This window comes from Nelumbo lutea, chromosome 7 (genome assembly GCF_056320005.1).
Source record: "Nelumbo lutea isolate HS-2025 chromosome 7, American lotus-T2T, whole genome shotgun sequence".
Classification (NCBI taxonomy): Eukaryota; Viridiplantae; Streptophyta; class Magnoliopsida; order Proteales; family Nelumbonaceae; genus Nelumbo; species Nelumbo lutea.
This window is the reverse complement of record NC_142690.1, coordinates 7998846-8024543: the sequence shown is the minus strand read 5'-3', so window position 1 is coordinate 8024543 and position 25698 is coordinate 7998846. Positions and strand designations below refer to the sequence as shown.

Sequence of the window (25698 nt, the reverse complement as noted above, 5' to 3'; positions counted from 1 at the left end):
GAGAGGTCCTTGCTTAGGTCAACCAATCCTTTCCCAGAGATGGTAGAGAGAGAACCATCAGCAGCCCTCATTTTATCTTGACCAGACATTAAATGATAGGAAGAAAATAGAGAAGACATGTGTGTCATGTGGTTAGTTGCACCAGAATCAATAATCCAAGAGACAGGATCAATAGTACTAGTTGCACTAAAGGCAGAGACAATACCTGATCTGGCAAGGGAGGAGGATGGAAGAGAGTTGGTCCTTAGACGGGCTAGGGCCCGGCTAAGTACCTCTACCTCATCGGCAGTAAAACCCAAGGACCCGGTTCGGGGGGAATTAGTAGTATGTCCCATGGAAGAGGAAGTAACTGTAGATGAGTGTTTTGAACCATCATCACTTTGACCCGTAGCTAGATTTACACTTGCAGATTGACCCTTCAGATGCTTCTTATCTTTTCTCAATGCAGCTGGCTTTAGATGCGGATGGAGAACCCAACAGGTCTCTTTCACATGCCTTTCCCCTCCACAGTGGGTGCACTTCAGATGTCTCTTGTCAGAGTGCCTATTTTCCCTTTGATTTGTAGAGATTAGGGCCGAATGCTCCACAGACTGTTCAGCTAGTTTCGTTTGAGTATCAACCTGCATCTCTTTTCTTCTCACCTCTTCATTCCTCACAAGGTAGTAAACATGATGTAAGTCTGGCTTTCATCCCTTCCTAGAATTTGGGACCTTATGCTCTCATATATAGGATCTAAGCCAGCCAGAAACTTAAATGTTCTACCCTCTTCAATTTGTTTGTCATGCTTTTCCTTGTCTCCGGCACTCTCCCAATCAATAATAAGGTGGTGATCTAACTCTTCCCATAGTCCTTCTGGTGTAGCAAAATATGTTGCAACAAGCATATCTCCCTGCCTCAAGGCAGCAATGTCTTGATTCAGTCTGTAAATTCTGGCATTATTCTTTTTCTGCCCATAGGTTTTAGAAACTTTTTCCCATATCTTGGCAGCCGTGGAGAAATGTTGAACAGTCCTAGCTACTTTTGGAGTCATTGAGGCAAGTAGCCAGGACATAACTGTAGCATTCTCCTTGTGCCAAGCTGCATATTCAGCACTCTCCACTTCTGGTTCCTTCTTCTGCCCGTCCAAGTAACCAGTGCGTTCCCGGGATGTGATGAAAAGCAAGGCTGAGACAGACCATTCCCTGAAGTTGTACTCATCCAACAACACACTTGTGATCTGTAGACTGTGTAGATTTGGATTCTCCAGATTAGGAGATCTCCCACAAGCCCTAACATCTCTAGAAGACACTTCCCCGGATATGGAAGACTTCTTCACTTACTCGTAAATGTCAAAACAATAAACGCAATATATAGTGAACTGTTTCACACTTACGGAACTTGCTGCACTGTAAACTCAGTCCTGAGAACCCGACACAGAGCTGAAACACCGAGTACTACGCTGCACACTGTGCCCTAATCACTGCTGTCACAGATCATACTCTGTTGTGCTACCTTCTATTGTGTTCTAATCACTGCTGCCGCAACCTGCAACTTGCTGTGTTGGCTTCTACTGTGTGCTAAGCACTGCTATCGCAGGTTATAACCTCACCCACGAACAGTTCTAGGACTGCTAAGATTAGTCCTTCCGCCTAGATCTGTTCTACACAGATCTATCTTAGCCGAATGGCTACAGTCTGTTGTACTGCGTCTATTAGGGCATCAGCCTTTGGGTCTACCTCCCCTTGGGCCCTACAACCAAGGGAAGCCCTAGATGTAGGTCTAGCTGTGTTTTACGACCAACCCTAGGGTTTCTTTGCAGCAACCAAAAAAAAAGAAAGAAGGATGAGAGAGTTAACTGCGAGTAGAAGAAGAGGCGGCTGCGAGTAAAAGAAACTTGATCACTATCAGAATGTGAATTGGAAGTGTGATGAAGATGCAAAGGCGTATAAGTCACTTGTATCTCAGCAACGAGTCTTTGCCTTTCTCCTAGGGCTGAATCCTTCACATGAGTCCATCATGGTGCAGATCTTGGGTAGTAAAGACTTGCCATCAGTTCAGGAGGTGTATGCCTTAGTGCAGTCAGAAGAGAGTAGAAGAAGTGTGATGAATTGTGTAGAAGGGGAGTCAGTTGCCCTAGCTGTCCGACGAAATTCAGATACAAATGTCGGAGGTGTTTTTAAAAAAGGTGGCTCTAAGAAAAAAAACAGATGATAAGAGTAAACTTTGGTGCACTCACTGCCAGAAGACATGACACACGAGAGATACATGTTGGGATCTCCATGGAAAACCTAAATGGGCACAGGATTTGGGTAAGAAGTCAACACCTGATCAGGGCAAGAAACCAAGCCAGCAGAATCAGAAAAAGTATAACTCAGCTAATATGGCGTCGATAGAGACTAGTCCTTTGGTAACTCAGGAGAGGCATCCCAGTTCTAACCCTAAGGAAGAAATTATCAACTCCTTTTGTGAACATTTGGAATTGTATGGTAGGACTCTCCGCCAGATAGATTCTGGTCCTACTCCCTCTACCTCTTTTGCGTCTACATCAGGTAATGCTACCACTGCCTTCCATGTGTCATCTCATACCACTGATTCTCCTTGGGTTATTGACTCCGAAGCCTCAAACCACATGACCGGTAAGTCAAATTTATTTCATACATATAACCTTCCCTCAGGGAGAGATAAGGTGAGACTAGCTTATGGTTCTTTTTCTACCATAGCTGGCCGAGGCACCATACCTCTCCCACTTGGCCTTACCCTTCCTAATGTACTGCATGTTCCGAAATTACCTATTAATTTGCTGTCCATTAGTAGTATAACTCACTCGAATTGTTCAGTCACTTTTTTTCCGTCTTCATGTGTGTTTCAGGATTTGGCCTCGGGGAAGACGATTGATAAAGCATGGTGGATGGTCTCTACGTGTTGGAGAATAAAGCTGGTCTTGTGGCTACAGAGTTCATGAGTTTGTCAAGTGAGAGTCAAGCCTATTTATGGCATAGTCGTCTAGGTCATCTTTCTTTTGAGTCATTAAAAGTTATGTTTCCAAAGTTGTTTGAGTCCTTGTCAGTGAGTCAGTTACAGTGTTAGACATGTCAATTGAGTAAACATTGTAGAAGTTCTTTACCTTTGCAAAATAAAAGATCTGAATTTCCATTTCATATTGTTTATTCTGATGTTTGGGGCCCTGTTACTCTACTCACTGAGACAGGATATAAGTACTTCATTACCTTGATTGATGATTATTCTAGATACACTTGGGTTTACCCTATGCAATCTCAAGGTGAAGTGCCAGAAATTGTGAAAGACTTTCAACGAATGGTGTTCACTTAGTTCCAAACGGAAATCCATATCTTCTAGTCCGACAATGCGAAGGAATACTTCCATAGTGATCTCACAGAGTTTTTTGCTTTGAGTGGGGCACTTCAGCGAAGCTCTTGTGCCAGGACACCCCAACAAAATGGTGTTGCTGACGAAAGAACCGTCACCTTCTCGAAGTAGCCCGTGGCTTATTAATTCATATGAATGTGCCAAAACGTTTTTAGATGGATGCAGTCTTGTGTGCTACATACATCATCAACCGCATGCCCTCTCGGTTACTAGAGTATAAGGCCCCACATCAGCTTTTGTTTCCTACAGCTCCGGTGTCCACCATTCTGATGCGTGTTTTTGGGTGTCGTTGCTTTGTCCATAACCTGTCCCCTACTCGAGGTAAACTTGATCCTCGGGCTATTCCCTGTGTTTTTCTTGGTTACCCTTTATCTCAAAAGGGGTATCGTTGCTATGATCCTACCTCTCGCAAGTACTATGTCTCCATTGATGTATCATTCTTTGAGAATCAACCTTTTTTCTCGGCTTCTCCTCAGGGGGAGAGTAGGGTTGAGGAGAAACAGGCGGCTTAAACTCAACTACCTCCTTTACCCAATCTTCCTCCATTTTGGGTTATTCATCGTCGCCATAAAAGCTAGCAGAGTTCAAGAGCCGTGGAACCTGACACTATGCAACCAACATCGTCGGATTCACCAGAGGCAGATCCGTCTCATCAGCTAGGTACACTTGCTCCTATTGATATGTTTGTTCCTTTAAATGTTGATTCACCTGTCATCAATGATCTTGATATTCTTATTGCTAAGAGAAAGGGTGTTAGGTCTTGTACCACTAATCATCCTATCTCTAATTTTGTGTCCTATGATCATGTTTCACCTTCATTCCATGCATTCCTCTCTTCTGTGGACAATGTCCCCGTTCCTAAGAATGTGGCAGAAGCTTTATCTAAACCTAAATGGACAAATGCAATGTAGGAAGAAATTGATGCTTTAAACAAAAATGGCATTTGGGAGCTAGTGGACCTTCCTAAAGGGAAGGAACCAGTGAGTTGCAAGTGGGTGTTCACAGTGAAACACAAGGCCGATGGAACTGTTGAAAGGTACAAGGCTAGACTGGTAGCAAGAGGCTTTACACAGGTATATGGAGTGGACTATGCAGCGAATTTTGCTCCAGTAGCCAAGATGAACTCTATCAGGATCCTTCTTTCATTGGCAGCAAATCTTGACTAGGAACTTCACCAATTGGACATCAAAAATGCTTTCTCGAATGGTGACTTGGAAGAGGAAGTGTACATAACCCAACCTCCAGGATTTTGTGCCAAAGACGGTGAACAAAAGGTGTGCAGGTTAAAAAAATCTTTATATGGGTTGAAACAATCACCTCGGGCTTGGTTTAGTAAGTTCCATTTAGCAGTTCAACAGATGGGGTTCAAACAATGCCAGTCAGATCACACTCTATTTGTGAAAAGAGGTAAAGAGAAAATTGCAGCTCTTATTGTGTATGTGGATGACATAGTGATCACAGGAGATTGGGAGGCTGAAATATGGAGACCAAAAAAAATTCTTAGCCACTCAATTTGAGGTGAAAGATCTAGGCCCCTTACATTATTTCCTTGGAATTGAAGTTGCCCACTCTCACAAGGGCATCTTTATTTCCCAACGGAAATATGTACTAGATCTACTAGAAGATACAGGCAAGTTGGGGGTAAAACCAATTGACTTACCAATTGAATCTAATCATCATCTGGGAGACAGTCAGGGAGAGTTTTTAAAAGATGTGAAGAAGTTCCAGAGACTCGTAGGGAGACTTTTGTATTTTTCTATGACCAGGCCTGATATTGCTTATGCAGTGGGTGTTCTTAGTCAGTTCATGCACAATCCTAGGACAACTCACTTTGAAGCTGTAGAGAGGATCCTGAGATACCTCAAGAATTTTCCCGTAGCTGGTTTGTTGTTCCAGAAACATGGTCACTTAAAGGTGGAAGTATATACTGATGCAGATTGGACAGGAGTAGTCAATGACAGAAAGTCTACCAGTGGGCATTGTGCCTTTGTAGGAGGAAACCTTGTCACATGGAGAAGTAAAAAACGTGTGGTGGCTAGATCTAGTGCTGAAGCAGAGTATAGAGTGATGTCTCATGGGGTTGCTGAAATCATGTGGATAAGAAATTTGTTAGGTGAACTGGGTTTTGCGGTGAGCAATCCTATGTCACTCTACTATGACAATAAAGCTGCCATCAATATTGCTGCTAATACAGTCCTGCATGATAAGATGAAACACATTGAGTTGGACAAGCATTTTATTAGAGAGAAACTTGTAAATGGAGAAGTGTGTACTCCATATGTCAGTGTAGATGTTCAAAACTGCTATCAGTCTTGAGCACTAATAAATTTCAGGTTCGAAAAATGAGAGAAAGGATAGAGGAAAGAGGAGAAAGAGTAGTGAGAGAGCAATAGAACACAAGATTTGATAGGAAGGACAAAATCTCAATATTCTGCCGCTGCCACTTCTATTTAATATTTGTAGGTTATGCTAGTTACATGAAAGGACACATCTGCCCTTGGTATTTACATAACACAGAAAACAATATAAAACTGAAATATAAATAACAACTAGAATAATGGATTGACCATCAGCTAACCCTAGGATAACTAGGTACATTCTACCCTATGGACAGAGTGGGACCACAGCTGCGGGGCCCACATAAGTGTTCTCTACACTCCCCCTCAAGTTGAGAGTAAATGTTTATCATTCCCAACTTGGATAGATCCGCCTCTAGCTTCTTTCTTGATACGGCTTTAGTGAGGATATTTGCTAGTTGCATACTGGATGTGATGTAAGGGAGGCATACTTCTTGAGATGAGACCCTCTCTTGTAAAAAATGTCGGTCAACTTCAATGTGTTTGGTTCTGTCATGCTGCATTGGATTATGTGCTATATTAGTAGCTGCTTGATTATCACAATACAGCATCAGGGGCTTCTCATACTCAATACCCAACTCCTCAAGTAGAGATCTTAGCCATAGGATTTCAGCCACTCCGTTAGCCATGGACATGTATTCTACTTCAGCACTAGATCGGGAGACAACGCTTTGTTTCTTACTTCTCCAAGAGACAAGGTTACCTCCCACAAGGGCACAATATCCTGAGGTAGACCTTCTGTCATCAACACTCCCAGCCCAATCGGCATTCGCATAGACTTCCACCTTCATGTGGTTATTGTTCTTGAACAGTATACCCCTACCCGAGCATCTCTTCAAGTAGGCTAAAATTCTTTTTGCCGCAAGAAGATGTGTGGTTCTAGGAGAATGCATGTACTGGCTGACAACACTAACAACATAAGTAATATTTGGCCAATTGAGGTAGAGATATAGGAGCTTTCCTACCAACCGCTGGAACATAACCTTGTCTTCAAGAGGCTCCCCACTCTCTGCACTAATCCTGTGGTTCTGTTCAATGGGTGTATCCGCAGGCTTGACACCTAACTTTCCAGTTTCTGCCAACAAGTCTAGGACATATTTCCTTTGAGAAATAAAGATCCCCTATTTGGATCTAGCAACCTCAATACCCAAAAAATACCAGAATACACCAAGGTCTTTCACCTCAAATTCTTGATGGAGTTGTTTGAGGGACTCAACCTCATGGCTATCATTCCCTATCACCACAATATCATCAACATATATTGCCAGTAGTGTCAAGGAAGACTCTACCCTCTTGATGAATAGAGTATGATCTGATTGGGCCTGTACGTAACCAAACTTCACAAGGGCTAGTCTGAATCTATCGAACCAAGCCCTAGGTGACTACTTCAAACCATACAAAGCCTTGTTGAGCCGGCAGACCTTCTTACCTGTTTCTACATCATAGAATCCAGGAGGCAAACGCATGTAAACCTCTTCCTGCAGGTTTCCATTCAGAAAAGCATTTTTCACGTCCATTTGGTATAAAGTCCAAGTGTGACTTGCTGCAAGGGATAATAGAACTCGAATGGTGGTCATCTTGGCTACCGGGGCAAAGGTCTCCAAGTAATCTATGCCATAAGTCTAGGTGAACCCTTTTGCAACTAACCGAGCTTTATACCTCTCAATGGATCCATCTGCATTATGCTTCACAGTAAATACCCATCTGCAGCCAACTGGTTTCTTTCTTTTGGGCAGATCAACTACCTCCTAGGTGTTATTTTTCAACAGGGCATCCATCTCAACCTGCATTGCATCTTTCCATTCCGGGACGAATAGGGCTTCTTGCACTATTCTTGGAATAGAGACATTGGAAACGGAACTAAGGTAGGACCTGTAGGTAGGAGATAGGCGATCATAGGATAAAAACTGGGAAATACAGTGGGCTGTAGATGTGGTACAATGTCGTTTCCCTTTACGGACAGCAATTGGAAGGTCAAGGTCATATGTAGGAGGTGAAATGGCAACAATAGAGGAAGTCTTTGTGGGCCCTGGGATTGTAATACCTGGACTTGGAGTTGTAGATGAGATTGGAGCTGGCCTGGACTGCTGATGATCGGGATCAACCTGCCTGCACCGCCTCTGATAGACCCTCAACTCCTGATCCCTCTGACCACCCTCACCATTGCAGCTCTCATCACCCAATGGAATAGGTAAAGGAACTGCCCCACTCTCACTACTCTCCCCCTGAAGAGTCTCTAAGTGATCAATCTCACGCCACAGGGACTGCAAGGTAGAGAAGTATATTGAAATCGGTTTCTCTCCTTGTTTAAGGTTTTTCACTTCACATTTCAATTCATATGCTTTGGAAACATTAAGGGGTTGGGAATAAGTTTCTTTCATAACATCCCATATCTCTTTAGCTGTCTTTGCCCACAAGTAATTTCGGCTAATATGAGGCTGCATAGAATTACACAGCCATGTCATAACCAAGTAGTTTTCTTGGATCCACTTGGTATACGTAGGGTCTCCCTTGGGGGGTTCTTTCACATCTCCCAAGAGGTACCCTAATTTACCTCTTCCCCCAATAGCCATCACGGCTGATGGGGCCCATTCCAAATAGTTTGATCCATCAAACTTTACGGTTGTAATCTGACCACCCGTCTCAGAAACACTACCATAACTGATGTTCCCAAAGCTGCCTTCTGCCTGATTTTTAAACTCCATCTCGGTCAAGTCTCAAAAACAGAACTTGGACTACCAATCACAATCAAAACAGTGTAGGACCGATCTGTATTCACAGTGTATGTGCACAAAACTAGTATAACTCTGATCTGAAACCAACTAGCAAACACAACAGCAGCTGTCCGTACAGTTCTCACCCCTTAAGAGAGTTCGAAAACCCCAAAAGGATATGAAAAAACAGCTTAGAAGTAGGTCTGATATGCTTGGCAGATTTAGGGTTTTAATCAGTCCTTAAAGTGAACATTTCAGTTGCACATTTCAATCAGTACCGTACAGATAGATTTGCAATAGGGTTAATATGAAACCCTAAAATCTGATCAGTGCTAACAAAAAACTTGAGGACAGCTCCAGGTAGATCGCAAGGTTCAGTCTAACACTAGGGCTTGCCGCAAGATCACTTTCAAACCCTAGAGTAGAGAGAAACAAAGCTAAGGCAGTTCGGCCCAACAGTAGGGTTTGCTGTAAAACCCTAGAGAATAGAAGGGAGAAAACCCTAGAATGGTTCGGCCGCCCTCTCCAGATAGGTCCAAACTATCTTCTCTGATAGAACTTCTCTTAGAAAGTAAATAATTTACAAGAAAAAACTGTTCGCTGCCTTCCAAGGTTACCTGAACCCTAGTCTTCTCTGGTTCTTCCTGACCACCAACACTCTACAACCGTGACAAGCCTTCAATAGCTGCTAAACCTTTTGGTGATCTCCAAGAATCAATCTGCGAACTCCATCTTTTCAGCTTCCAGTCCTAGGAGATTCTCATGTGGTCGGCTGGTACTAGACTCACATGAGAAACCCTAACTTTGCTCTGATACCATGTAGATGTTCAAGACTGCTATCAGTCTTGAGCACTAATAAATTTCAGGTTCGAAAAAGGAGAGAAAGGATAGAGGAAAGAGGAGAAAGAGTAGTGAGAGAGCAGTAGAACACAAGATTTGAAGGGAAGGACATAATCTCAATATTCTGCCGCTGCCACTTCTATTTAATATTTATAGGTTATGCTAGTTACATGAAAGGACACATCTGCCCTTGGTATTTACATAACACAAAACAATATAAAACTAAAATATAAATAACAACTAGAATAACAGATTGACCATCAGCTAACCCTAGGATGACTAGGTACATTCTACAGTGGGACCACAGCTGTGGGGCCCACATCAGTGTTCTTTACAGTCAGCTCAGAAGAACAACTTGCAGATATCTTCACCAAAGGTCTTCATCATGTGCCACACAAAGATTTGTGTGACAAGTTGGGCATGATTGACATCTATGCTCCAACTTGAGGGGGAGTGTTGAAATAATTTAGTTGTTGGTGTTAGGGTTTGCTTGGCTAGTTAAAGCGTTTTTTATTTCTATTTTTTTTTTTTTACTTCTGTTATGTCTGTTATTGTACTCACTTATAGCAGGGGCACAAGGGTCTTTTCCCTTCTTATTTCTGCTGCCCTATATATATTATAATAAAAGCTGGCGCCGCCAGCACTGTTAAATTGCCAATCCCTTCTCTTCTCTTCTCCCTTCTCTCTTCTTCTTCTCTTCTCTTCTCTTCCTCTTATTTCTGGCCGGCCACACTGTCAAGAGAAACTATGAAAAAATACTGGAATAGTTAAACTGGTTGGATGGTTCACAGTTCAACTGTTGGTTTGACATAAGTTAATGGGTTTTAAATATATTTCTGGTCGTTCATATTTCTGACCTGGAAAGGTCCTGATTCATGTCTAACCTGGTTCAATCAGACAAGCCAATATGAGTTTCAAAGCTTTGGTTCACCGGTTGCCAAAATGAATTTAATCTAGGTTTCATTGTTTCCTGTTCTCACTTATCCTGCCCTCTATATCAATTAGAATGCTTTCTTTACTGATTGTATGTTTGAAGTAGCAGTGAACTAGTGCTGATTTCTCTGTGGGGAAGGGATGATATATTGCCAATTGAAAAAGAAAAGCAAATCGTAGAGTTCAGGTCAAGCCGAAGTCCAATGATGTTACTTTCAAGACATCGGATTAGTTTACAAAGAAATTAAAATAGATGTAGTTACAAATCTGCTAGTAGTTTGTTCATGCTATCAGAAAGTTTATGGTTCAATCTGGTTTTTTATCTATGTCCTAACTCTAAGTTGGATTGAGCCATAGAGGGGGCCTATTCATAGATCAGCATATCCAGTTAAAACTTCAGAAGGTCTAACCAACGAGTCTGCTCCAAGTTTTAAGATATTGCTTTGTACTTACCGCATACATTTATACCTGAAGACAATATATTGTTCTACTGGTTTCCTTTTCCTACCCTCAGTACTGTTAAACTGATAGCTGAAGTGTTGTAGATTGTACATGAGGGAAGTTATTACATGCTGTTATGCTCACAAAAATAAAATACTGAATATCGTGATATTGTTCTTTGAGGGTCTTCTTGGATTGTTCTTTCTATTTAATGTCTCAATACATTATTGGCTTAGTTTTTGTGTTTCTATACAGGTGGCATTCCATTGCTGATATTTTCAGAATGGTGGTTGGCAAAGGAAAAGTTTTCCAAAATTGATTCGTTTATTTTATCTTCATTTCCTGGAGCAACATTGCATGGGTGCAACGGGCTGAGTATTAAATATCAGGTAAAAATGATGCAACTGTATATGGTTATGTTTTGAGGTGATTGTTTTAAATGTTCCATTATTACATCCAACATCTTCATGACAACCTAGGGGCAATTGCTTGGTGTAATAGTAAAATCTCAGGCCAACTAGCATGACAACATTTGTTCAAGCTTGTCCATGCAATATCCAGTGTCATTGGATACATATCTTGTCTGATAGCGGTTCGCTAGGCATGTACAGATTTCTCTGGTTATCATAGGTGACAGCTAACTTTTTGTAACTTTTAATGTACAACATCATCATACTTTGGCTTAGATTTCATTTTCTTGATCAAGAATATACTGAATAGAAACAAATCTTTTTATAGGATATCTATAAGATGGAGGATGTTTTACTCTTTTTTTTCTCATGGTTATGGAACATTTATTTATAGGGCTCATTGCTTGGTGCAATGGTAAAATTGCAGACTTAGAAGCGTGACAACATGGGTTCAAGTCTGAAAGTGGCCGCTTGGTTTAAAAATGCCTGTGGTTCCATATCCAGTAGCCTTCCCTTTTGAGGGGTTCCGATTTTGAACAAAACTACTTTAAACTCTAATTTATACACGAATAAATGTTGCATAACCAAGGGGCATTACCCAATGTTCGTTGCGATTATCTAAGGTCTTGGGTGGGCCGTGCCTGCCTAGCCTGAAACCCCTCAAAAGGGAAACCTAGCATGGCCCGCAGCACAAGCCCAGGTGGATCATGCTGGGTCGGGCTGGGTCATGGGCAGTTTTTTAGAAATTTTGAAAAATAAATAATGAAAATGTTAAAATAAAGTAATAAGATAAACAAGAAATTGAAAAAAAAAATCCATATGAATTTTGATGTATACAATTGTTTATACATGAAATAATAAAATAAAATTGAAAAAAAAAATACAATAAAATTGGAATAAAATAGTATAATAAAATTGAAAATAAAAATTTATATATATATATATATATATATAGAGAGAGAGAGAGAGAGAGAGAGAGATCTGTGTGTGTATATGGGCCATGCCTGCCGTGGGTGGGCCGGCCCACTTTACAGCTCTAATTGTATAGTTCTGTATAGTTGACCTCGTGATCTCTTGAATGAGTGACCTTTCTAGGTCCCAATTAAATGATGGTTTTCATGGTTTGAATGGGTTAACAGCCACTTAATTATAAAACCCATGATCCAGTAAGAATTCCAGTTTTTTATCTGTTCTGAGACTGACAACATTGGTTTACAGTGCCAGACAAGTTTATTTTTTTAATCAGTATAAAGTGTCAGATAAGTTTAGGAACATAATATGATATATCTTGTATTTAGTCTTTTATATTTTTGTTGTATAACGAGTGCTACTAGTGATGTTTATTTATCATTTCTGCAGTTCTGTCCAAATCGTAGACATGTTACTAATGTTTTCATGGTTTCTATTTATCTATAACATTTTTATGAACTATTGGTAAATGCGCACGTGTGTTGCACTGGTAATTTCAGATAGTATTAATAATTCCAATATCCTTATTAGAAGCATTTAAAAAGGATAAGTAATAAAAGCATGGGTGTGCTGGTCTATTTAGATTTTATATTTCATTTTCATTGTTAATAAAGATACTTCTTATTTATCATATTTATTTTTGTTTAGTATGATAAATATATGGTATTACAGATGTACACAAATTTTATTGAGAAAATTTAGTGTTCTTTTTATTTTTTATTTCTATCTATTTTTTGAGTTTTTATTATATAATTATGACAAAATTTGACATAAAATGTATGTGTATAATTGTATATACATGCATGTATGCAAATATGTGCTATATATGTATTTATGATTTTATGTATATAATCAGATTTGGTTTTAGCTACCTAAGGGATAGGTTTGGGCCCAACTCGAAAAATAAAAGAGCACAAACTTTTGAACCTAGGCTTAGGCCCAAGTCAAGTAGCCTGTCTAAAATTACGAGCTAGGTCGATTCAAGCTTGTGTTAAGTCCACCTAATTTGCCTCCCTATGAATCATTGACCATTAATTAGATGTAAAAACAGTTTTCTTTTTTGTTTAATATGATGAATACATAATATTAAAGATGCATCCAAATGTTTCTTTCTTTTTTACAAAATTTCTATGTTTTTAATAAATTTTGTGTATATCTTTTTTTAATTTTTATTATTCATTTATGACATCACGGGTTGATCCATTTGACCTAAAAAAGGTTGAATCATTGACCCACCACTTGAATAGGAAAATGGTTTCATTTTTGGGTTAGTTTTAGATCTTGCGTTTCATTTCCATCGAATAAAAATATTTTTATTTAGCATGCTTAATGTTGTTTGATACGATAAATATATTATATTAGAGATGTGCCCTAAATTTTTTTTCGTATTTTTTTATAATTTTTGTAATATTTATATTTATATTTGTTTTTAGAGTTTCATCATTTAACTATGAGAACATTGGTTGACCCCTTTGATGTCGATGGTTGAACTATTTACTTGCCAATTAGGCAAAAGGGTAGTTTTTTTAATTATTTTTCATGTTGGTTTTGAACATAGGTTTCACATTATTAAAAATATTAGATATAGATTTACTTTGCAGAATTTATTTGTGAGAAACAAAATTACTTCAAATAAAGTATCTGAGGTGAGGGAATGAGGGTTAATACCCTAATGAGAGGAAATTTAATGAAGTGGAAAGTGATAGTACTTTAAATTACATTTTTTGCCTACATAATTAAAGAAATTAAATTCATAATTAGGGGTGGGTGTTTTAGTCAAGAAAAGTCCACAAAGCTCATTTATTTAATGTGCTTGAAATATAAGATTTAATGAAAGTAAATGAGACTTAATACCTTAAATATAAGATTTAACGAATTTAATAGAAGTATTAGCTCAAATTGGAGCCCAAGTTTATAGAGTTAGAGTATTTTAGTCAAAACAATTTCATAATCTAAACCTCATTCACACTTTTAATATTAGTATAGATAAGCTTCTGCTAATTAATTATCATTTTCATGGGAATTTAGTGCCTAACTAGACGTTTTCAATCTTGTTTAGAGGCATTTCTTGTAATCCTACTTTATAGTTTAATGAATTGCAAATTAAATGGCCTTTCTATTAAATATTGCATACCTTTGGCTCAGTTTGGAAAGAGTACAAGTACAAATATGTAGAGTGCAAAACCTTGTATTTTGTATTATTTTGTATGTATTTGCACTGTACATATTTGTATCTATACTTTTTAGAAAGAGCCTTAGTAACTTTAACTTTTTGCATTATATTCAATTATTTCATTTTATGAACTTATAATTAGAAAGAAATTACTGCAGTAGTGTGTTACATTGAATCATATTGTGCCAGTTTATGGTGGTTAGTTGAGAAAAAACACAAATTTGCGTCTGCTTACTTCAATGTGGCTTTATTTGATCCAAAATGTTATTACAGTTGCCATATGGAGAGGATTCCTCGCTAGCTGATATTTTTGGACACCTGGAGCGAAACAGGTGCAATACATTAATTTCTTTGATATTCTTGCCATAATTTTTCTAGTTTTATCAGTCATCTCTTTACTTTTACCTAAACTCCATTTGATATCTTCAGGAGTAGACTCGGAGTGGCTGAATACAGCATTAGCCAATCAACACTTGAAACCATTTTTAACCATTTTGCCGCAAACCCATAATGTACAGTCGTTCACTTAAACAGAGAAAGGTGATGTCAGTTTGCAGCAAGTCAATGATGTACGATTAATCACCATTCACCACTGGCATCGTCTTATCATCTGGGGAAATTATAGTCCACCTCAGTTTTTTGTAAGTCATTTGTAAATGGTTGAACAGTTCATATAAATCAAAAGCTCTTCGCACGTTAAAAGTAAATTTTTCCTCATTGTGGCCTGATAAGCAAATCCTGATGACTGAATTGCTTGAAAGGATATTTTGATGTTGCTTTTTATCGATGGCATTTATAAGATAAACGTTTTGTACGATTTTTTTACACTTCAACGCTAAACAGTGAAAATCAGTCTTGAAAATGAAAAACATCAAAATTGATGTTTTTTAAATAAATGGTTTACACGATTTTTGAGAGCCGTAAACGGCTCAACCAAATAGCTTTTTAGGCGTTTTTCTGTTAAACGCATTTCCAATACTGAGTTGGTACCGTTTCTTCCAAAAGCTACATCAATACCAAACACCATCTTTATTGGATAACTGACCCGTCAATCGGGCTTGAATTTCTTGGTGACTCAAGCAGAAACAGCATTTAAAAGCTGCAATCAAATCAATGTCACAGACTCGCATTATGGTTGAGATAGGTTCAGAACCCCTTTCTAATGTCAGACTTGGGTCGCATACAAAATTGTTTTGGTTAAGTGGGTTATGGACCAAACAGTTTGAGCATCTGGTTTGATCCTTCAGTAAAAATGCAAAAATATTATCAAAAGGCGAAAGATTGCAGATTGTCTTTTAAAATTATTTTATATCAAAATATGGCTAAAATAATTAAGAATTGGGTTTTTTTTGTCAGTGGAGCGTGATTTGTTCTCTGTTGTATCCATGTTTACTTGTTTCCACTCCTACTTTTTGTAATCATTCTTTTTGCGAGGGAAACTGAAACTCGCCCTCTTCCATTAACAAAAATTTTGCCTTAGAAAAAGAAACCACAACCTGCATGGTTTTGAAACCAGTTTCCCTGTATATACCAATATATGTTTAAGCATCAAAATCCAAGAATTTTGTTTTTTAAAGACAAAAACAGTATATTCATTTATCAAAAAAAAAAGATAAAAACAGTATATTCTCCATTTCATTAAGATGCAATAGATGAAAAAGAGCGGAGTAGGATGAGATGCTCCAAATAGGGAGTGTTCATGGACGATATCTACATAGGGGCTGTTTAGTTGCATTGTCGTTTATTTAATAAACGTTTTGTGCATCTCCCTTGAAAAAAACGAGAAGATGATGAAAAACATTTTCATAGTGTTTTTTAACAGTAAGGCATCATTAGGTGGAAAAAATGCTTGGGCATTGGAGGAAACATAAAAAAGATGTTTCGATAGCTTTAACACAACCCAATAAAAACATTTATTTATTTTTTATTTTTTAAGCATTCATCATTTTAAAGTTTTTTGTTAAAAAAAACTTTGTATTGGTGTATCCAAATGTATCTCGATACATTGATTCCAATATGTAAGACAATTGCATCGATATTTTAATCTTACAACAAATTAATACAATGCATTGAATGAAGAACAACATGATTACATGAATGCATACTTCTATCAATAGTTCTTCAGCCCTTAACTAGGCACAAACAAGTCAGTAAATCTTATAGAATTACTTCCGGCTTTTTTCCATATTTTCAAGTTCTTCGCTTCCTATTTAGAAGATGCAGAAAAGGAGCTGCTGTTTGGGAAGGACATCTCTAGTACATGTGTATCTTAAAGAACCAAAGGTGCCTGTTGTCTTCGTGAGGCTAAAGGAGGCCTCAGCGTTGTCACCGATTGTTCGAAATCTCTAAGTGAAGAAAAACCTTTTGTTCCTGTTAAAAAAGAAGATACTATCAAAAAGTTTAAGGCAGGGCGTGATGGGCATTGATTTGTTATATGTGTTTATAATAATCCTATCTTTCTTATTTCCCCCTTTTTTCTATTGTGTGTGTGGTCTATTTGGGGTGAGGGGTATTGATCTATTTGTGTTTATGACCCTGTTCCACAGGAAGTCATCCATCCTACTACTACACAGTTCAAACTTCAGAGTTCTAACAGGATTTGGAAATTGAAATAAGTTAGTTTTGTAAGGCCCCATTATGATATTTCTGTTACAATTAATACTTTTCTTTATTTGTGTGTGTGTGTGTGTGCGCGTTAGTGCATGTGTATGTATGTGGGCCATGCCTTAATTTTGATTTATTGGCCTGCAAATTCATCCAACTTGCTTACTGGAAGTGCAATGTTAAACGGAGTAAAACTGAGCAATTTGGTTGGATTGTTCATTGGTATGAGCGATGCTAAGGATAGAGATTTGTGGTTTTTTGGGTATGCCTTACAATTTACAAACACACCATCGTGACTTCTAGTTCAGACGCAACACTGGAATCATTTTATGCAACATGGGCTGAAATAATTCTATGCAATATGGATAAAATTTACTTACATACAAAAAGGAGATATGTAGCTACAGTGACTCAGTAAACTTAACATCATTTATTCCCCTGGATGAAAGAGAGTATATGTTGGATCTGCCTCAGATTTGGTAACCTGCAATATGGATAATATATTTTTGTTACAAAATAAATTGACGGGAAGCATATTTACACCTTGAAGTAGCAGCATAGAACGACACTTCATGCATAAAGGAAACTATCATACTAAAACAATTGAGGATACCCCTCATCTCAACTGTGCACAGGGGTTTGTACTCTCCACCTAACATTAGCTCTAGCCTTGCATTGTCAAAGAGCCCTGTAACTTGGGTGTCTCATCATTTAATACCTTTCCCTGGCATCTTCAAATAAATAGAAATGGTTTTTATTACTTCCAAAACTTGTGTTCTTAAGATGAAGATAATTATTGTTGTTTTTCATCTTTCCAAGTAACCAAATTACCAAATTAAAGCAACAGCTAAATAGCTGGGATACTAACCTCTGTAGGGCGAGAAATTCCAGTTGGTAAGATGGGAACAAGTGATGTCCAAAGAATGGGGTCTGCTATAGGCTCAACGGCATTGTAGTTGGTAAGAATTGGTGCAGAAAGGAAAGGAGTCAATGGGTACAAATTTCTATGAAGTGGCAACCCACTCATGCCTAATGTGATTGCTGTCCTGTCACTCCCACCCTCACCACTTGTCGGTTTCTCTATTGCCTTTCCATAATCCATTTTCCTGTTGTTGATGTTGTTCTCATTTTCATCATTGTCATTGTTGTCCTTCCTTTTTGATGCTTTCTCTTGCAAACTCTTATAGGCAGCAGAGCGTGACAAGATGCTCAATGCTGATACTGGAGACCCTTTATGCTTTTTGCCTTCACAGGATAGGCCCAGAAGAGGCAATTGGTATGGCTCAGTAGGTTTGATGGTCCATTCTAATGTTTTAAGCTCATTGCCAATATCTTCTGAACCACCATGTCTTGTTTCTTCTAAAGATTTAGAGAGAGATTCTGGACGACGGATTTTATTGGGGCCCCACCACTTGATGCAATTTGTCAGATCAATTTTTCTCTCAATGGAAAAACCACCTGCATATTCACTCTCTGTTGTTGCATCTTCACCTGTACCTTTTTACAAGAAAGAGATCAACTGATAAGTAAACAATTTAGAAGGTGAAAAAAGGCAGCATATAATGTTCAAAGGCAGCATATATTGTCAACAAAGACCTCACATATGTATGGATTCCCCAACAACTGAAATATTTTATTTCATTAATAAATCTTGGCTGTTTGGGTAAAAGCAAATAAGAGACATGAATTTGGGTAATTAAGAGATATGAACCTTGATTTAACATAGTTGAGCACTTACCATAGTGTATGCTGTTAAGATAATCAGGCCCAACCATACGGCCAAAGGATGACTCCCATTGACTGCTTTGTGGTGGCCTAAAATAAAGGAAAATGTAGTAAACATGATATTGTAAAAATAGTATGTTACATATTTTCAGGTATCCATGATCTAAAAAGACAAAAGCATCAACACCAGAAAAAAAAAAATACCATGTATTATTATCAAGTAAACTTTTTCTTCCATTTTCCTTTCCGATGATAATTTACTTGTTTTGATGACCAAGTATATTTGGCATTATCAAGCATGCCAACAGATAAAACTAATTTCCTGGTAAACATTTTATAAAATAGATTCATATTTTTTTTATCAGCTTAAAATAAATTCGTATTTGCACCAAAAGGAAGTAATTATTCAATGAATAACAGGTAATTATTGCAGTGGAAACATGTAATGAGAAATAGCTTCCAAAAGTTCTGATTAATGGTAATACTATAACTTGATAGTGTTCCATGAATGTGAGGCAATGAACTTCCAGGATCCACATGCTCCAAGGAGTCTCATCTATCCATATATTTCCATACATACAAATGCCCTCTTATCTCTTTTTGGCAAGCCACCTATATATACAAAAATTCATGGATGAAAACATACCTAGAGAGTCCACGATATTTAGAGATTCCTCTTGAGAAACCACTACTTTTCCTGCAAACAGTGATCATCTAATATCAGCAATGACAGATCCAATTGAGTATCTAAGATGCAATATATTGGCAAACCTTCTGAGAGATGCAAGATATTCTTCTCTTGAAACATGCTGCATCTCATCAAGATCTCTTGAATAATCAGTAACCTGCATCATAGAGTTACAAAATACATGTAATTTACATAATGAGAAATCATTGACAAGCCAACATGTAATAATAATAATAATAATAATAATAATAATAATAATAATAATAATAATAATAATAATAATATATTATTATTATTATTATTATTATTATTATTATTATTATTATTATTTTGAAATTGGTAAGGTAGAAAGTTGTTAAAAGATGCATACAAAAAGAAAACCAATAATAAATGTTGATAAAAAAATACCAAAATTCAGTTGTCAAAAGGAAGTCTATGGTCAGAACCTCATAATTAGAAAGTAAAACTAAACTTAATATCCTGAGACTTTAAAATGTAATCAACGAGTTAATAAGAACTGAGGAACATATAACAGCAGATAAAGTGTACCATTGTAATTAGTAAAGAAAATGTACTATAGGCTGCCTCAACAGTCTGCATTTTGTACTTGGAATGCAAGCAGTTGGACAAAAGGGGTCAAACTGTTCAGCCACCTTACCCTCTCCTCATATGACAAGTGCGACCCCAGCATCCATCTGCCAATTTGCCTTTCAGGGGTCTCAGACCATGAGATCTCAAACCAGGCCTAGACCACCTAGCCCTCAACCACAACTTACAGGTCAATTGACCCATAACTCATCCAAAAATGAATGACCTAGAAGTTTTCACCACTCCTCAACACTTCTTGACCCAATTCAACATGGAAGGAAGCCAGCACATGTAGCCTTTGACTGCACCGTGGCATGGAGTTTTTGCTATCTGGGCAACTTGATAATGTCCCTGGAAAGTCCAACAACTAGGGAGGATAATGCCAAGACTACCCCTACTACAATGTATAGACTGGCCAATATAGGGAATACCAAGGATTGTTGAGATATCAAGCCAAGGAATGTACCTATATGACACCACCTGGTTCTGCTTAATTTCTTCTTTATAGGAACAGTGTGAAGCTTACAACCTCAACCTCCCACGAGAAGGAGAGATCACTCATAGTTGTCAAATCATGCTGAAACATTAGGCTAATGCCAATGAAGCATCTAGGACCAAAATGTCCTTGCCTTTGTCACCATATAAGGTATCCTGCTTGTCTGGCCACACATAGGAAACCAGTCTATGTAAAAGATCCCAAATAGGTGGCAAAGACATGAAATCCAACATTTCAACTACCACCCATTTGGTCATCAAGCCCACAAATAGGAGCAAGGCCACATGTATAGGAAAGATCAACCAATACCATGACCTAGGTCCTCTACTATAAGCATTGCAAATTAGGCAAAGGACCATAAGTAGATTAGCACCAGTAAAGATCCATTGCTTTCACTTGGAGGAAATGGCTTCCCAAACATGGCAAAAGGGAATTCTTTTTCTCCTTGTTCTCAGAAGATCTGGGTATTGAACTTCTATTTGTAGGGAAAGAGAAACCAACAGGTTTAGGGGTTTCAACATGGACACCATCTGCATAACCAATCTAGACTCCTCTTCCAGATGGATAGTCCAGATTTGCCACATCATCTATCTATATACAAGAGCACTTTGTCCTTGAAAATGATCAGACTCCATTGAGACACCTCTAGAAAAAAATTTGATTTGGAAAACTGGAAAAGGCAATATTGCATTAAGCTTACTGGAAAATTAATTAGTGTCCCAGGACCCCAATATTTTAGAGCAGCCAGATCATATGCTCTAGCAGCAGCCTCTTCTTCATCATATGCACCTATAACACATAGGCAGAAGATAAAAAGGGCTCAAACCAAATAATACAAGTTGAGTTCAATTAGATTCAAGATAAATAAGTTTCATAGTTCACCAACTTACCCAAGTAAACTGGCAAATGATCATCCATCCACCATTTTCCACACAAGTTATAAACCAGTGTCAGATATTTCAGAAGTAGTTGTTCCCTGTAACACATAATTATGCATAGAGAAGGGTGAAAACCAGAAAAATGCACATGTACCTTGCTTTCCCTTCTTATTCTGGTTCTGATTCCAAGTGCTTTTATCCCAAAGGTGAGCTTCATATCGCCCAGTCCATCTGTGCCTGCCATTTTGCACAGCTAGAATCATCAATCAGTGGACATGCAAAAGGAAATACTAAATGAGAAAACCTAGTAAACGAAGATGATAGAAGTTGTATAGATAAAACAAAGTTCCACAAAGCCTCATAGGTTTAAAAGGAACTTAGATCAAAAAACACAGTTGTATAGATAAAACACAGTTCCACAAAGCTTCATATCGCCAAGTGTTTTGTTGCCTAGGCACCAAAGCAGATAAAAAAACAATGAATCTAGGCCAACAGGCACACAGAGAACCTGGCATATAAGTTAAACTTCTAAGCACAACATAGTAAAAAGTTTTCCCTACCGCATGGTATATACTATGATATTACATACTATATATTTTGTTAGAATCATCCATCAGCAATGGTATATCATTACATAAGCCACATAGAAAACTTATTAGAGAAGAAATTTGATAAAATCTATGGCATATCTCCTGTAAGTAAGAAAATTAAATAGGAGAGTTTAGATGTTTTAGGTGTTTTTTCTCGTGGGAGGTTGGGACCTCCTCTTTTTGTGTTGGTGTTTTTTCTTTCTTAAAGTTTTGGTTATTATTTTTTTTTTTCCTGAATGGAGGTCCAGGGGAGAAAAAGCACACAAGTGATGAACCAAAATTACAAAAATCAAGGATAATGAAAAAGACTTTGAAGGAGCAAAGATGAACAGAAGATATAGCCCCAAATAGAACATAATGATGAAAATGATTCACAGATTCACATGGATAATCACATATAGTTTGTATAATTGATGGAAGATGATGATCTAAAGCATATGTATTTCATGTTTACACACATTTATTTATGCAATCTGCATGCATATAGAAAAGACTTCAACCACCAACTTCTGACCGTGTGAGCACTTAAGTAACAAGCTAGTTCTATGACTTCATTCATCCTTCCTCAACCTTGTTAAATCTAATGCAATAATTTTCCTAAGGATGAGAAAAGGTGGCAATTCTAACAGATTGGCAACAGGTAACTAAATAGAGAAACAAAGTATAGGAGAAACTAACCAAGTAATAAATAGGACCACAATTAGCAACATTGCAACATGATAACCAATAAAAAGCAAAATCTAGAAGTAACAAAATGAACTATACAAAATCTAGAAGTAACAAGACTAAAAACTAATTATAGACTAGTAGGAATGAACAAAAGCACATGTGGTCCAAAAGTTATCACTAGAGCACAAGCTGCAAAGAAAAAGAATATAACTTAGACAAGAAATAAAGAAGATTCCATCAAAGTTGGTTACTACTTTTCCAAACTAAAGGCAGCAAAGATTTTTATCAGATTTAGATCAAGTCATGAATAAGAACAAAACATTTTCGTATTATTCACTTGCATTATTTCTTTACAGTTTTGTGGCTGTTAAGATCCAAAGTAATTCTAACATTCACTCCACAGCATAGTAACTTATTTCTATCAGTACACCTGATGCCTTCAATCTTCTTGAATTCCAATAAAAGTAGTAACAGACTCCATAACTTCAGTTCACTGAAACTGTTCTGGGCTCTGCACATTATTTCCTGTCACTCCTGAAAATCCCAAACAATGTATTCCCCGATTCCTGAATCAAAACATTTTCAACCTATCAAAAAAAAGATAAAATTTTTAAAACACTCAGAAAATCTTGATCTTGTAACTATAATAGAATGGGTTCCTTTTATGCCATATAGTATTATAATGTAATTAGCAAACCGGAACATTTGAGTTATTACAATGAACAAACCCGAAGTATTTCAAAAACACACAGGAATTCTTGATCTATGTAAATATATATATATATATATATATATATATATATAGGAAGAATGTTCCTTCTCTTCTCATGCGATATTTGTCAGTCTCCCACACCGTTACTTTCTTCCACTTTCAAGCATCCACTTATTATGCCCAGAACCGAATTATCGATGGAATCTCGACCTTAGAATTCTTAACCAAATATACAGTTCAAAAGTTAACAAGTTCAATAAATAATGATCCAATTACATTTATCTACATCCAAAAACTACTTATTTCTCCATCCATTGATTTACCTGGTTACTCCTCTGTACTTTGAGCTCCTCTTTCCGGCAGCACAAGGCGGCATTTTGCTGATCCTCTCCTTGGCCGTACAAGGCCGCTCCTTCTTAGCTTTCTTCAATCCCCTATAGAGCAGAAGCTGATCGTTCGCCATTACAGCCTCGGAAGTTTCTCCACCACCCCCTCCCCCTCCCTCAGCCTTCAATCCAGGCTCGGAAGAAGAAGAAGCCATGATCCAAACGAAACCCTAACTCCAATTCTCGAAACTAAACAACCCTCTTAAAACAAAGCGATCCAAAGAGAGAGAGAGAGAGAGAGAGAAACGAATCATAACAAGCACAGTTGAAAGAAATGGCAGTTAAGTAACACTCGAAAGCTTACTCTTCTTTATTCAAATTTCCTTCGTTCCTCGCTCCAGAGTGCGGAGGCAGGCAGGAAGAACAATGGCAGCACGGATTTCGTGTGTCAAATTACTAAAACAGCCATCCTAGTTAAATCTAAATTGTTCTCTGTAAGTACAGCTGAAGCCTGAAATATTTTGTCCCCCTTTTAGGACTCATTTCACGTAATAATTATTGAGGGTGTTCCCGTAATTTCGAGAAAATTCTCTACTAATAACCACCGGCTCCTAACGGCTATCTATGATGACTAATGACCACGTGGCCACCTTGTCAGGCTGGCCACCTGTCAAGCATCTTTGTCAGTCTTGATTATTCCCTTTTACTTGCTAAGAAGTGAGAACTAACATGCACAAACTGCGAGGAGAGATCTCTGAATAGTACTGGGCTGGGCTGGGCTAGGCTCCGGAGGTCTTCTTTTGAGAAGCATTGATGTTATTGGGCCTTGCCACCCAGTCATTGTGCAACACTATTGGGCCTTTTCTGTTGGATGCTTTTAGCACATAAAAAACCTGGATCATTTCTGCCCGAGCCCATATTGCCCACCCCAGCCCGCTAGAGAAATTTCTGGGCGTAGGTACAAATTTTTAGGTCCATAAATCCTGGGCCTTCTTAGAATATATGGATATATGTTAAGAGTATGTGGTAAAATGGTAGATCTTGAGCTGATAAGTATGAGAAAAAATGCTAACATTGGGTTCATAATCCATTAATTTTCTCATTATAGGAACCCAACATTGGGCGATGGCCAGGTACTATCCATGTGTCCAACCTTCAATGGTATGAATGTGATTCTCCATTATGGGTGACAAGATACTCTCAAAGCAAAAACTCTGCACACACTATAAAAAGAATGAGAATCCAGCCACACATTGGGAACATCTCCTAATAAATTTAACCTTAGGCTTTTGCTTTCAGGAGATCTGGGCTCCCATCAATGTGGTGTTTTGCTACATGAAAATTTGTGTTTTCATCATCGTCATCATCCATGCCTTATTCCAACTATTTTTGGAAAGCAGAAATAAGTTGGCTTCGTTTATCAAAACATCAAAATGACGGTTTTTTAAATGAAAACAAGTTTGGAAGTACAATGATGTATAACAAATGATAAAAAATATGTTTTTCAAACCAGAAATTTAATGACATGTTCTTAGTTTCAAATCCGATTGATTTTTACTTGTTTTCATTTTTCGAGACCCACAACAAGAAAAACAATTCACATTGAAGATTAATCCAAAATTTATGACAGTGCATTGGAAATATTGGATGGCGGAAAAAATCCTATTTCTACTATCTCATGGCCTGATCTTCTGAATATCCATCACATAGCAAATTAAGATGGGACCTAAAGACTGCAATTGTTAGTATTTTGTGTCCTGATTAAGAGAGCACTGATGTAGATCTGAGTGGTAAAAACTCTTAAGACTCAGTTTAAAAGGAATACAAATACAAATATGTACAATATAAATTGATACAAAATAATATAAAATACAAGGTTTTGTACTCTACAAATTTGTATTTATATGTGTACACCTTCCACTGAACCATATGTTCAATTTGAGTGGTTGGTGCAATAGAAGTTCACAGGTTTGCTAGCTGGATCATTTGGAGGGGTGGTGTTTATCTTCCGATGCGTTTTAGATAATTAGTCATATCAGCCTCTTGTCAAACAGACAAAAGTGGTGGGGTTTATTTATGCGCGTTTATGCAAAAAATGCCAATGTAACGGGAGGCTCTAGAACTTTGTGTTGGGAGAGAGGGAGGCAGCAATTGTAACAAGAAAAATCAAATTGACAAGGCTCGATCTGCTAGTAACAAACAACGCAAGGCATCTTACA

The 25698-nt window shown here is 37.8% G+C and overlaps 2 protein-coding genes across 9 annotated transcripts in view; one reads left to right on the top strand and one right to left on the bottom strand.

The window, feature by feature from the left end:
• The window catches only part of ABCA1 (ATP-binding cassette A1), a 144985-nt gene extending 129968 nt beyond the window's left edge, over positions 1-15017 (top strand). For all 4 annotated transcript variants that reach the window (XM_088955395.1, XM_088955394.1, XM_088955396.1 and 1 more), the window contains 3 exons: positions 10907-11040; positions 14477-14535; positions 14633-15017. In XM_088955395.1, coding sequence (XP_088811521.1) covers positions 10907-11040; positions 14477-14535; positions 14633-14714 — 275 coding nt within the window. In that variant the 3' untranslated portion in view covers positions 14715-15017. The remainder of the gene's footprint in view (positions 1-10906; positions 11041-14476; positions 14536-14632) is intronic.
• A 1205-nt stretch (positions 15018-16222) lies between these two features.
• On the bottom strand, positions 16223-23981 carry LOC148844909 (Integrase-type DNA-binding superfamily protein). Of its 5 annotated transcripts, none has more exons than XR_016102362.1 (10): positions 23477-23981; positions 21337-21419; positions 21195-21203; positions 21005-21093; positions 19304-19377; positions 19179-19229; positions 18546-18622; positions 17676-18304; positions 17188-17291; positions 16223-16573 (listed from the first exon to the last, which is right to left on the bottom strand). XR_016102362.1 is itself a non-coding variant. In XM_088955426.1 (10 exons), exons 2-10 carry the CDS (start codon positions 22958-22960, stop codon positions 17238-17240), a joined length of 1155 nt encoding a protein of 384 aa, XP_088811552.1. In that variant the 5' UTR covers positions 22961-23007; positions 23477-23981; the 3' UTR covers positions 17133-17237. The 5 variants fall into 5 exon arrangements, 3 of the variants coding, with proteins under 3 accessions (XP_088811552.1, XP_088811550.1, XP_088811549.1); XR_016102363.1 differs by lacking the exon at positions 16223-16573 and adding an exon at positions 17421-17538 and having other exon boundaries at positions 17133-17291; XM_088955426.1 differs by lacking the exon at positions 16223-16573 and adding an exon at positions 22872-23007 and having other exon boundaries at positions 17133-17291.
• Between the last annotated feature and the right edge of the window lie 1717 nt (positions 23982-25698).

Bases quoted from the DNA above. Each gene is read 5' to 3' on its own strand.
- LOC148844909 (XM_088955423.1), bottom strand. From the start codon at position 23,694: ATGGCTTCTTCTTCTTCCGAGCCTGGATTGAAGGCTGAGGGAGGGGGA. The intron at 19,378-21,004 runs GTAAGCTTAATG...TCTATGATGCAG, and splicing joins GGACACTAATTAATTTTCCA to GTTACTGATTATTCAAGAGA. The intron at 18,623-19,178 runs GTATGTTTTCAT...CCTTTATTTTAG, and splicing joins AAATATCGTGGACTCTCTAG to GCCACCACAAAGCAGTCAAT.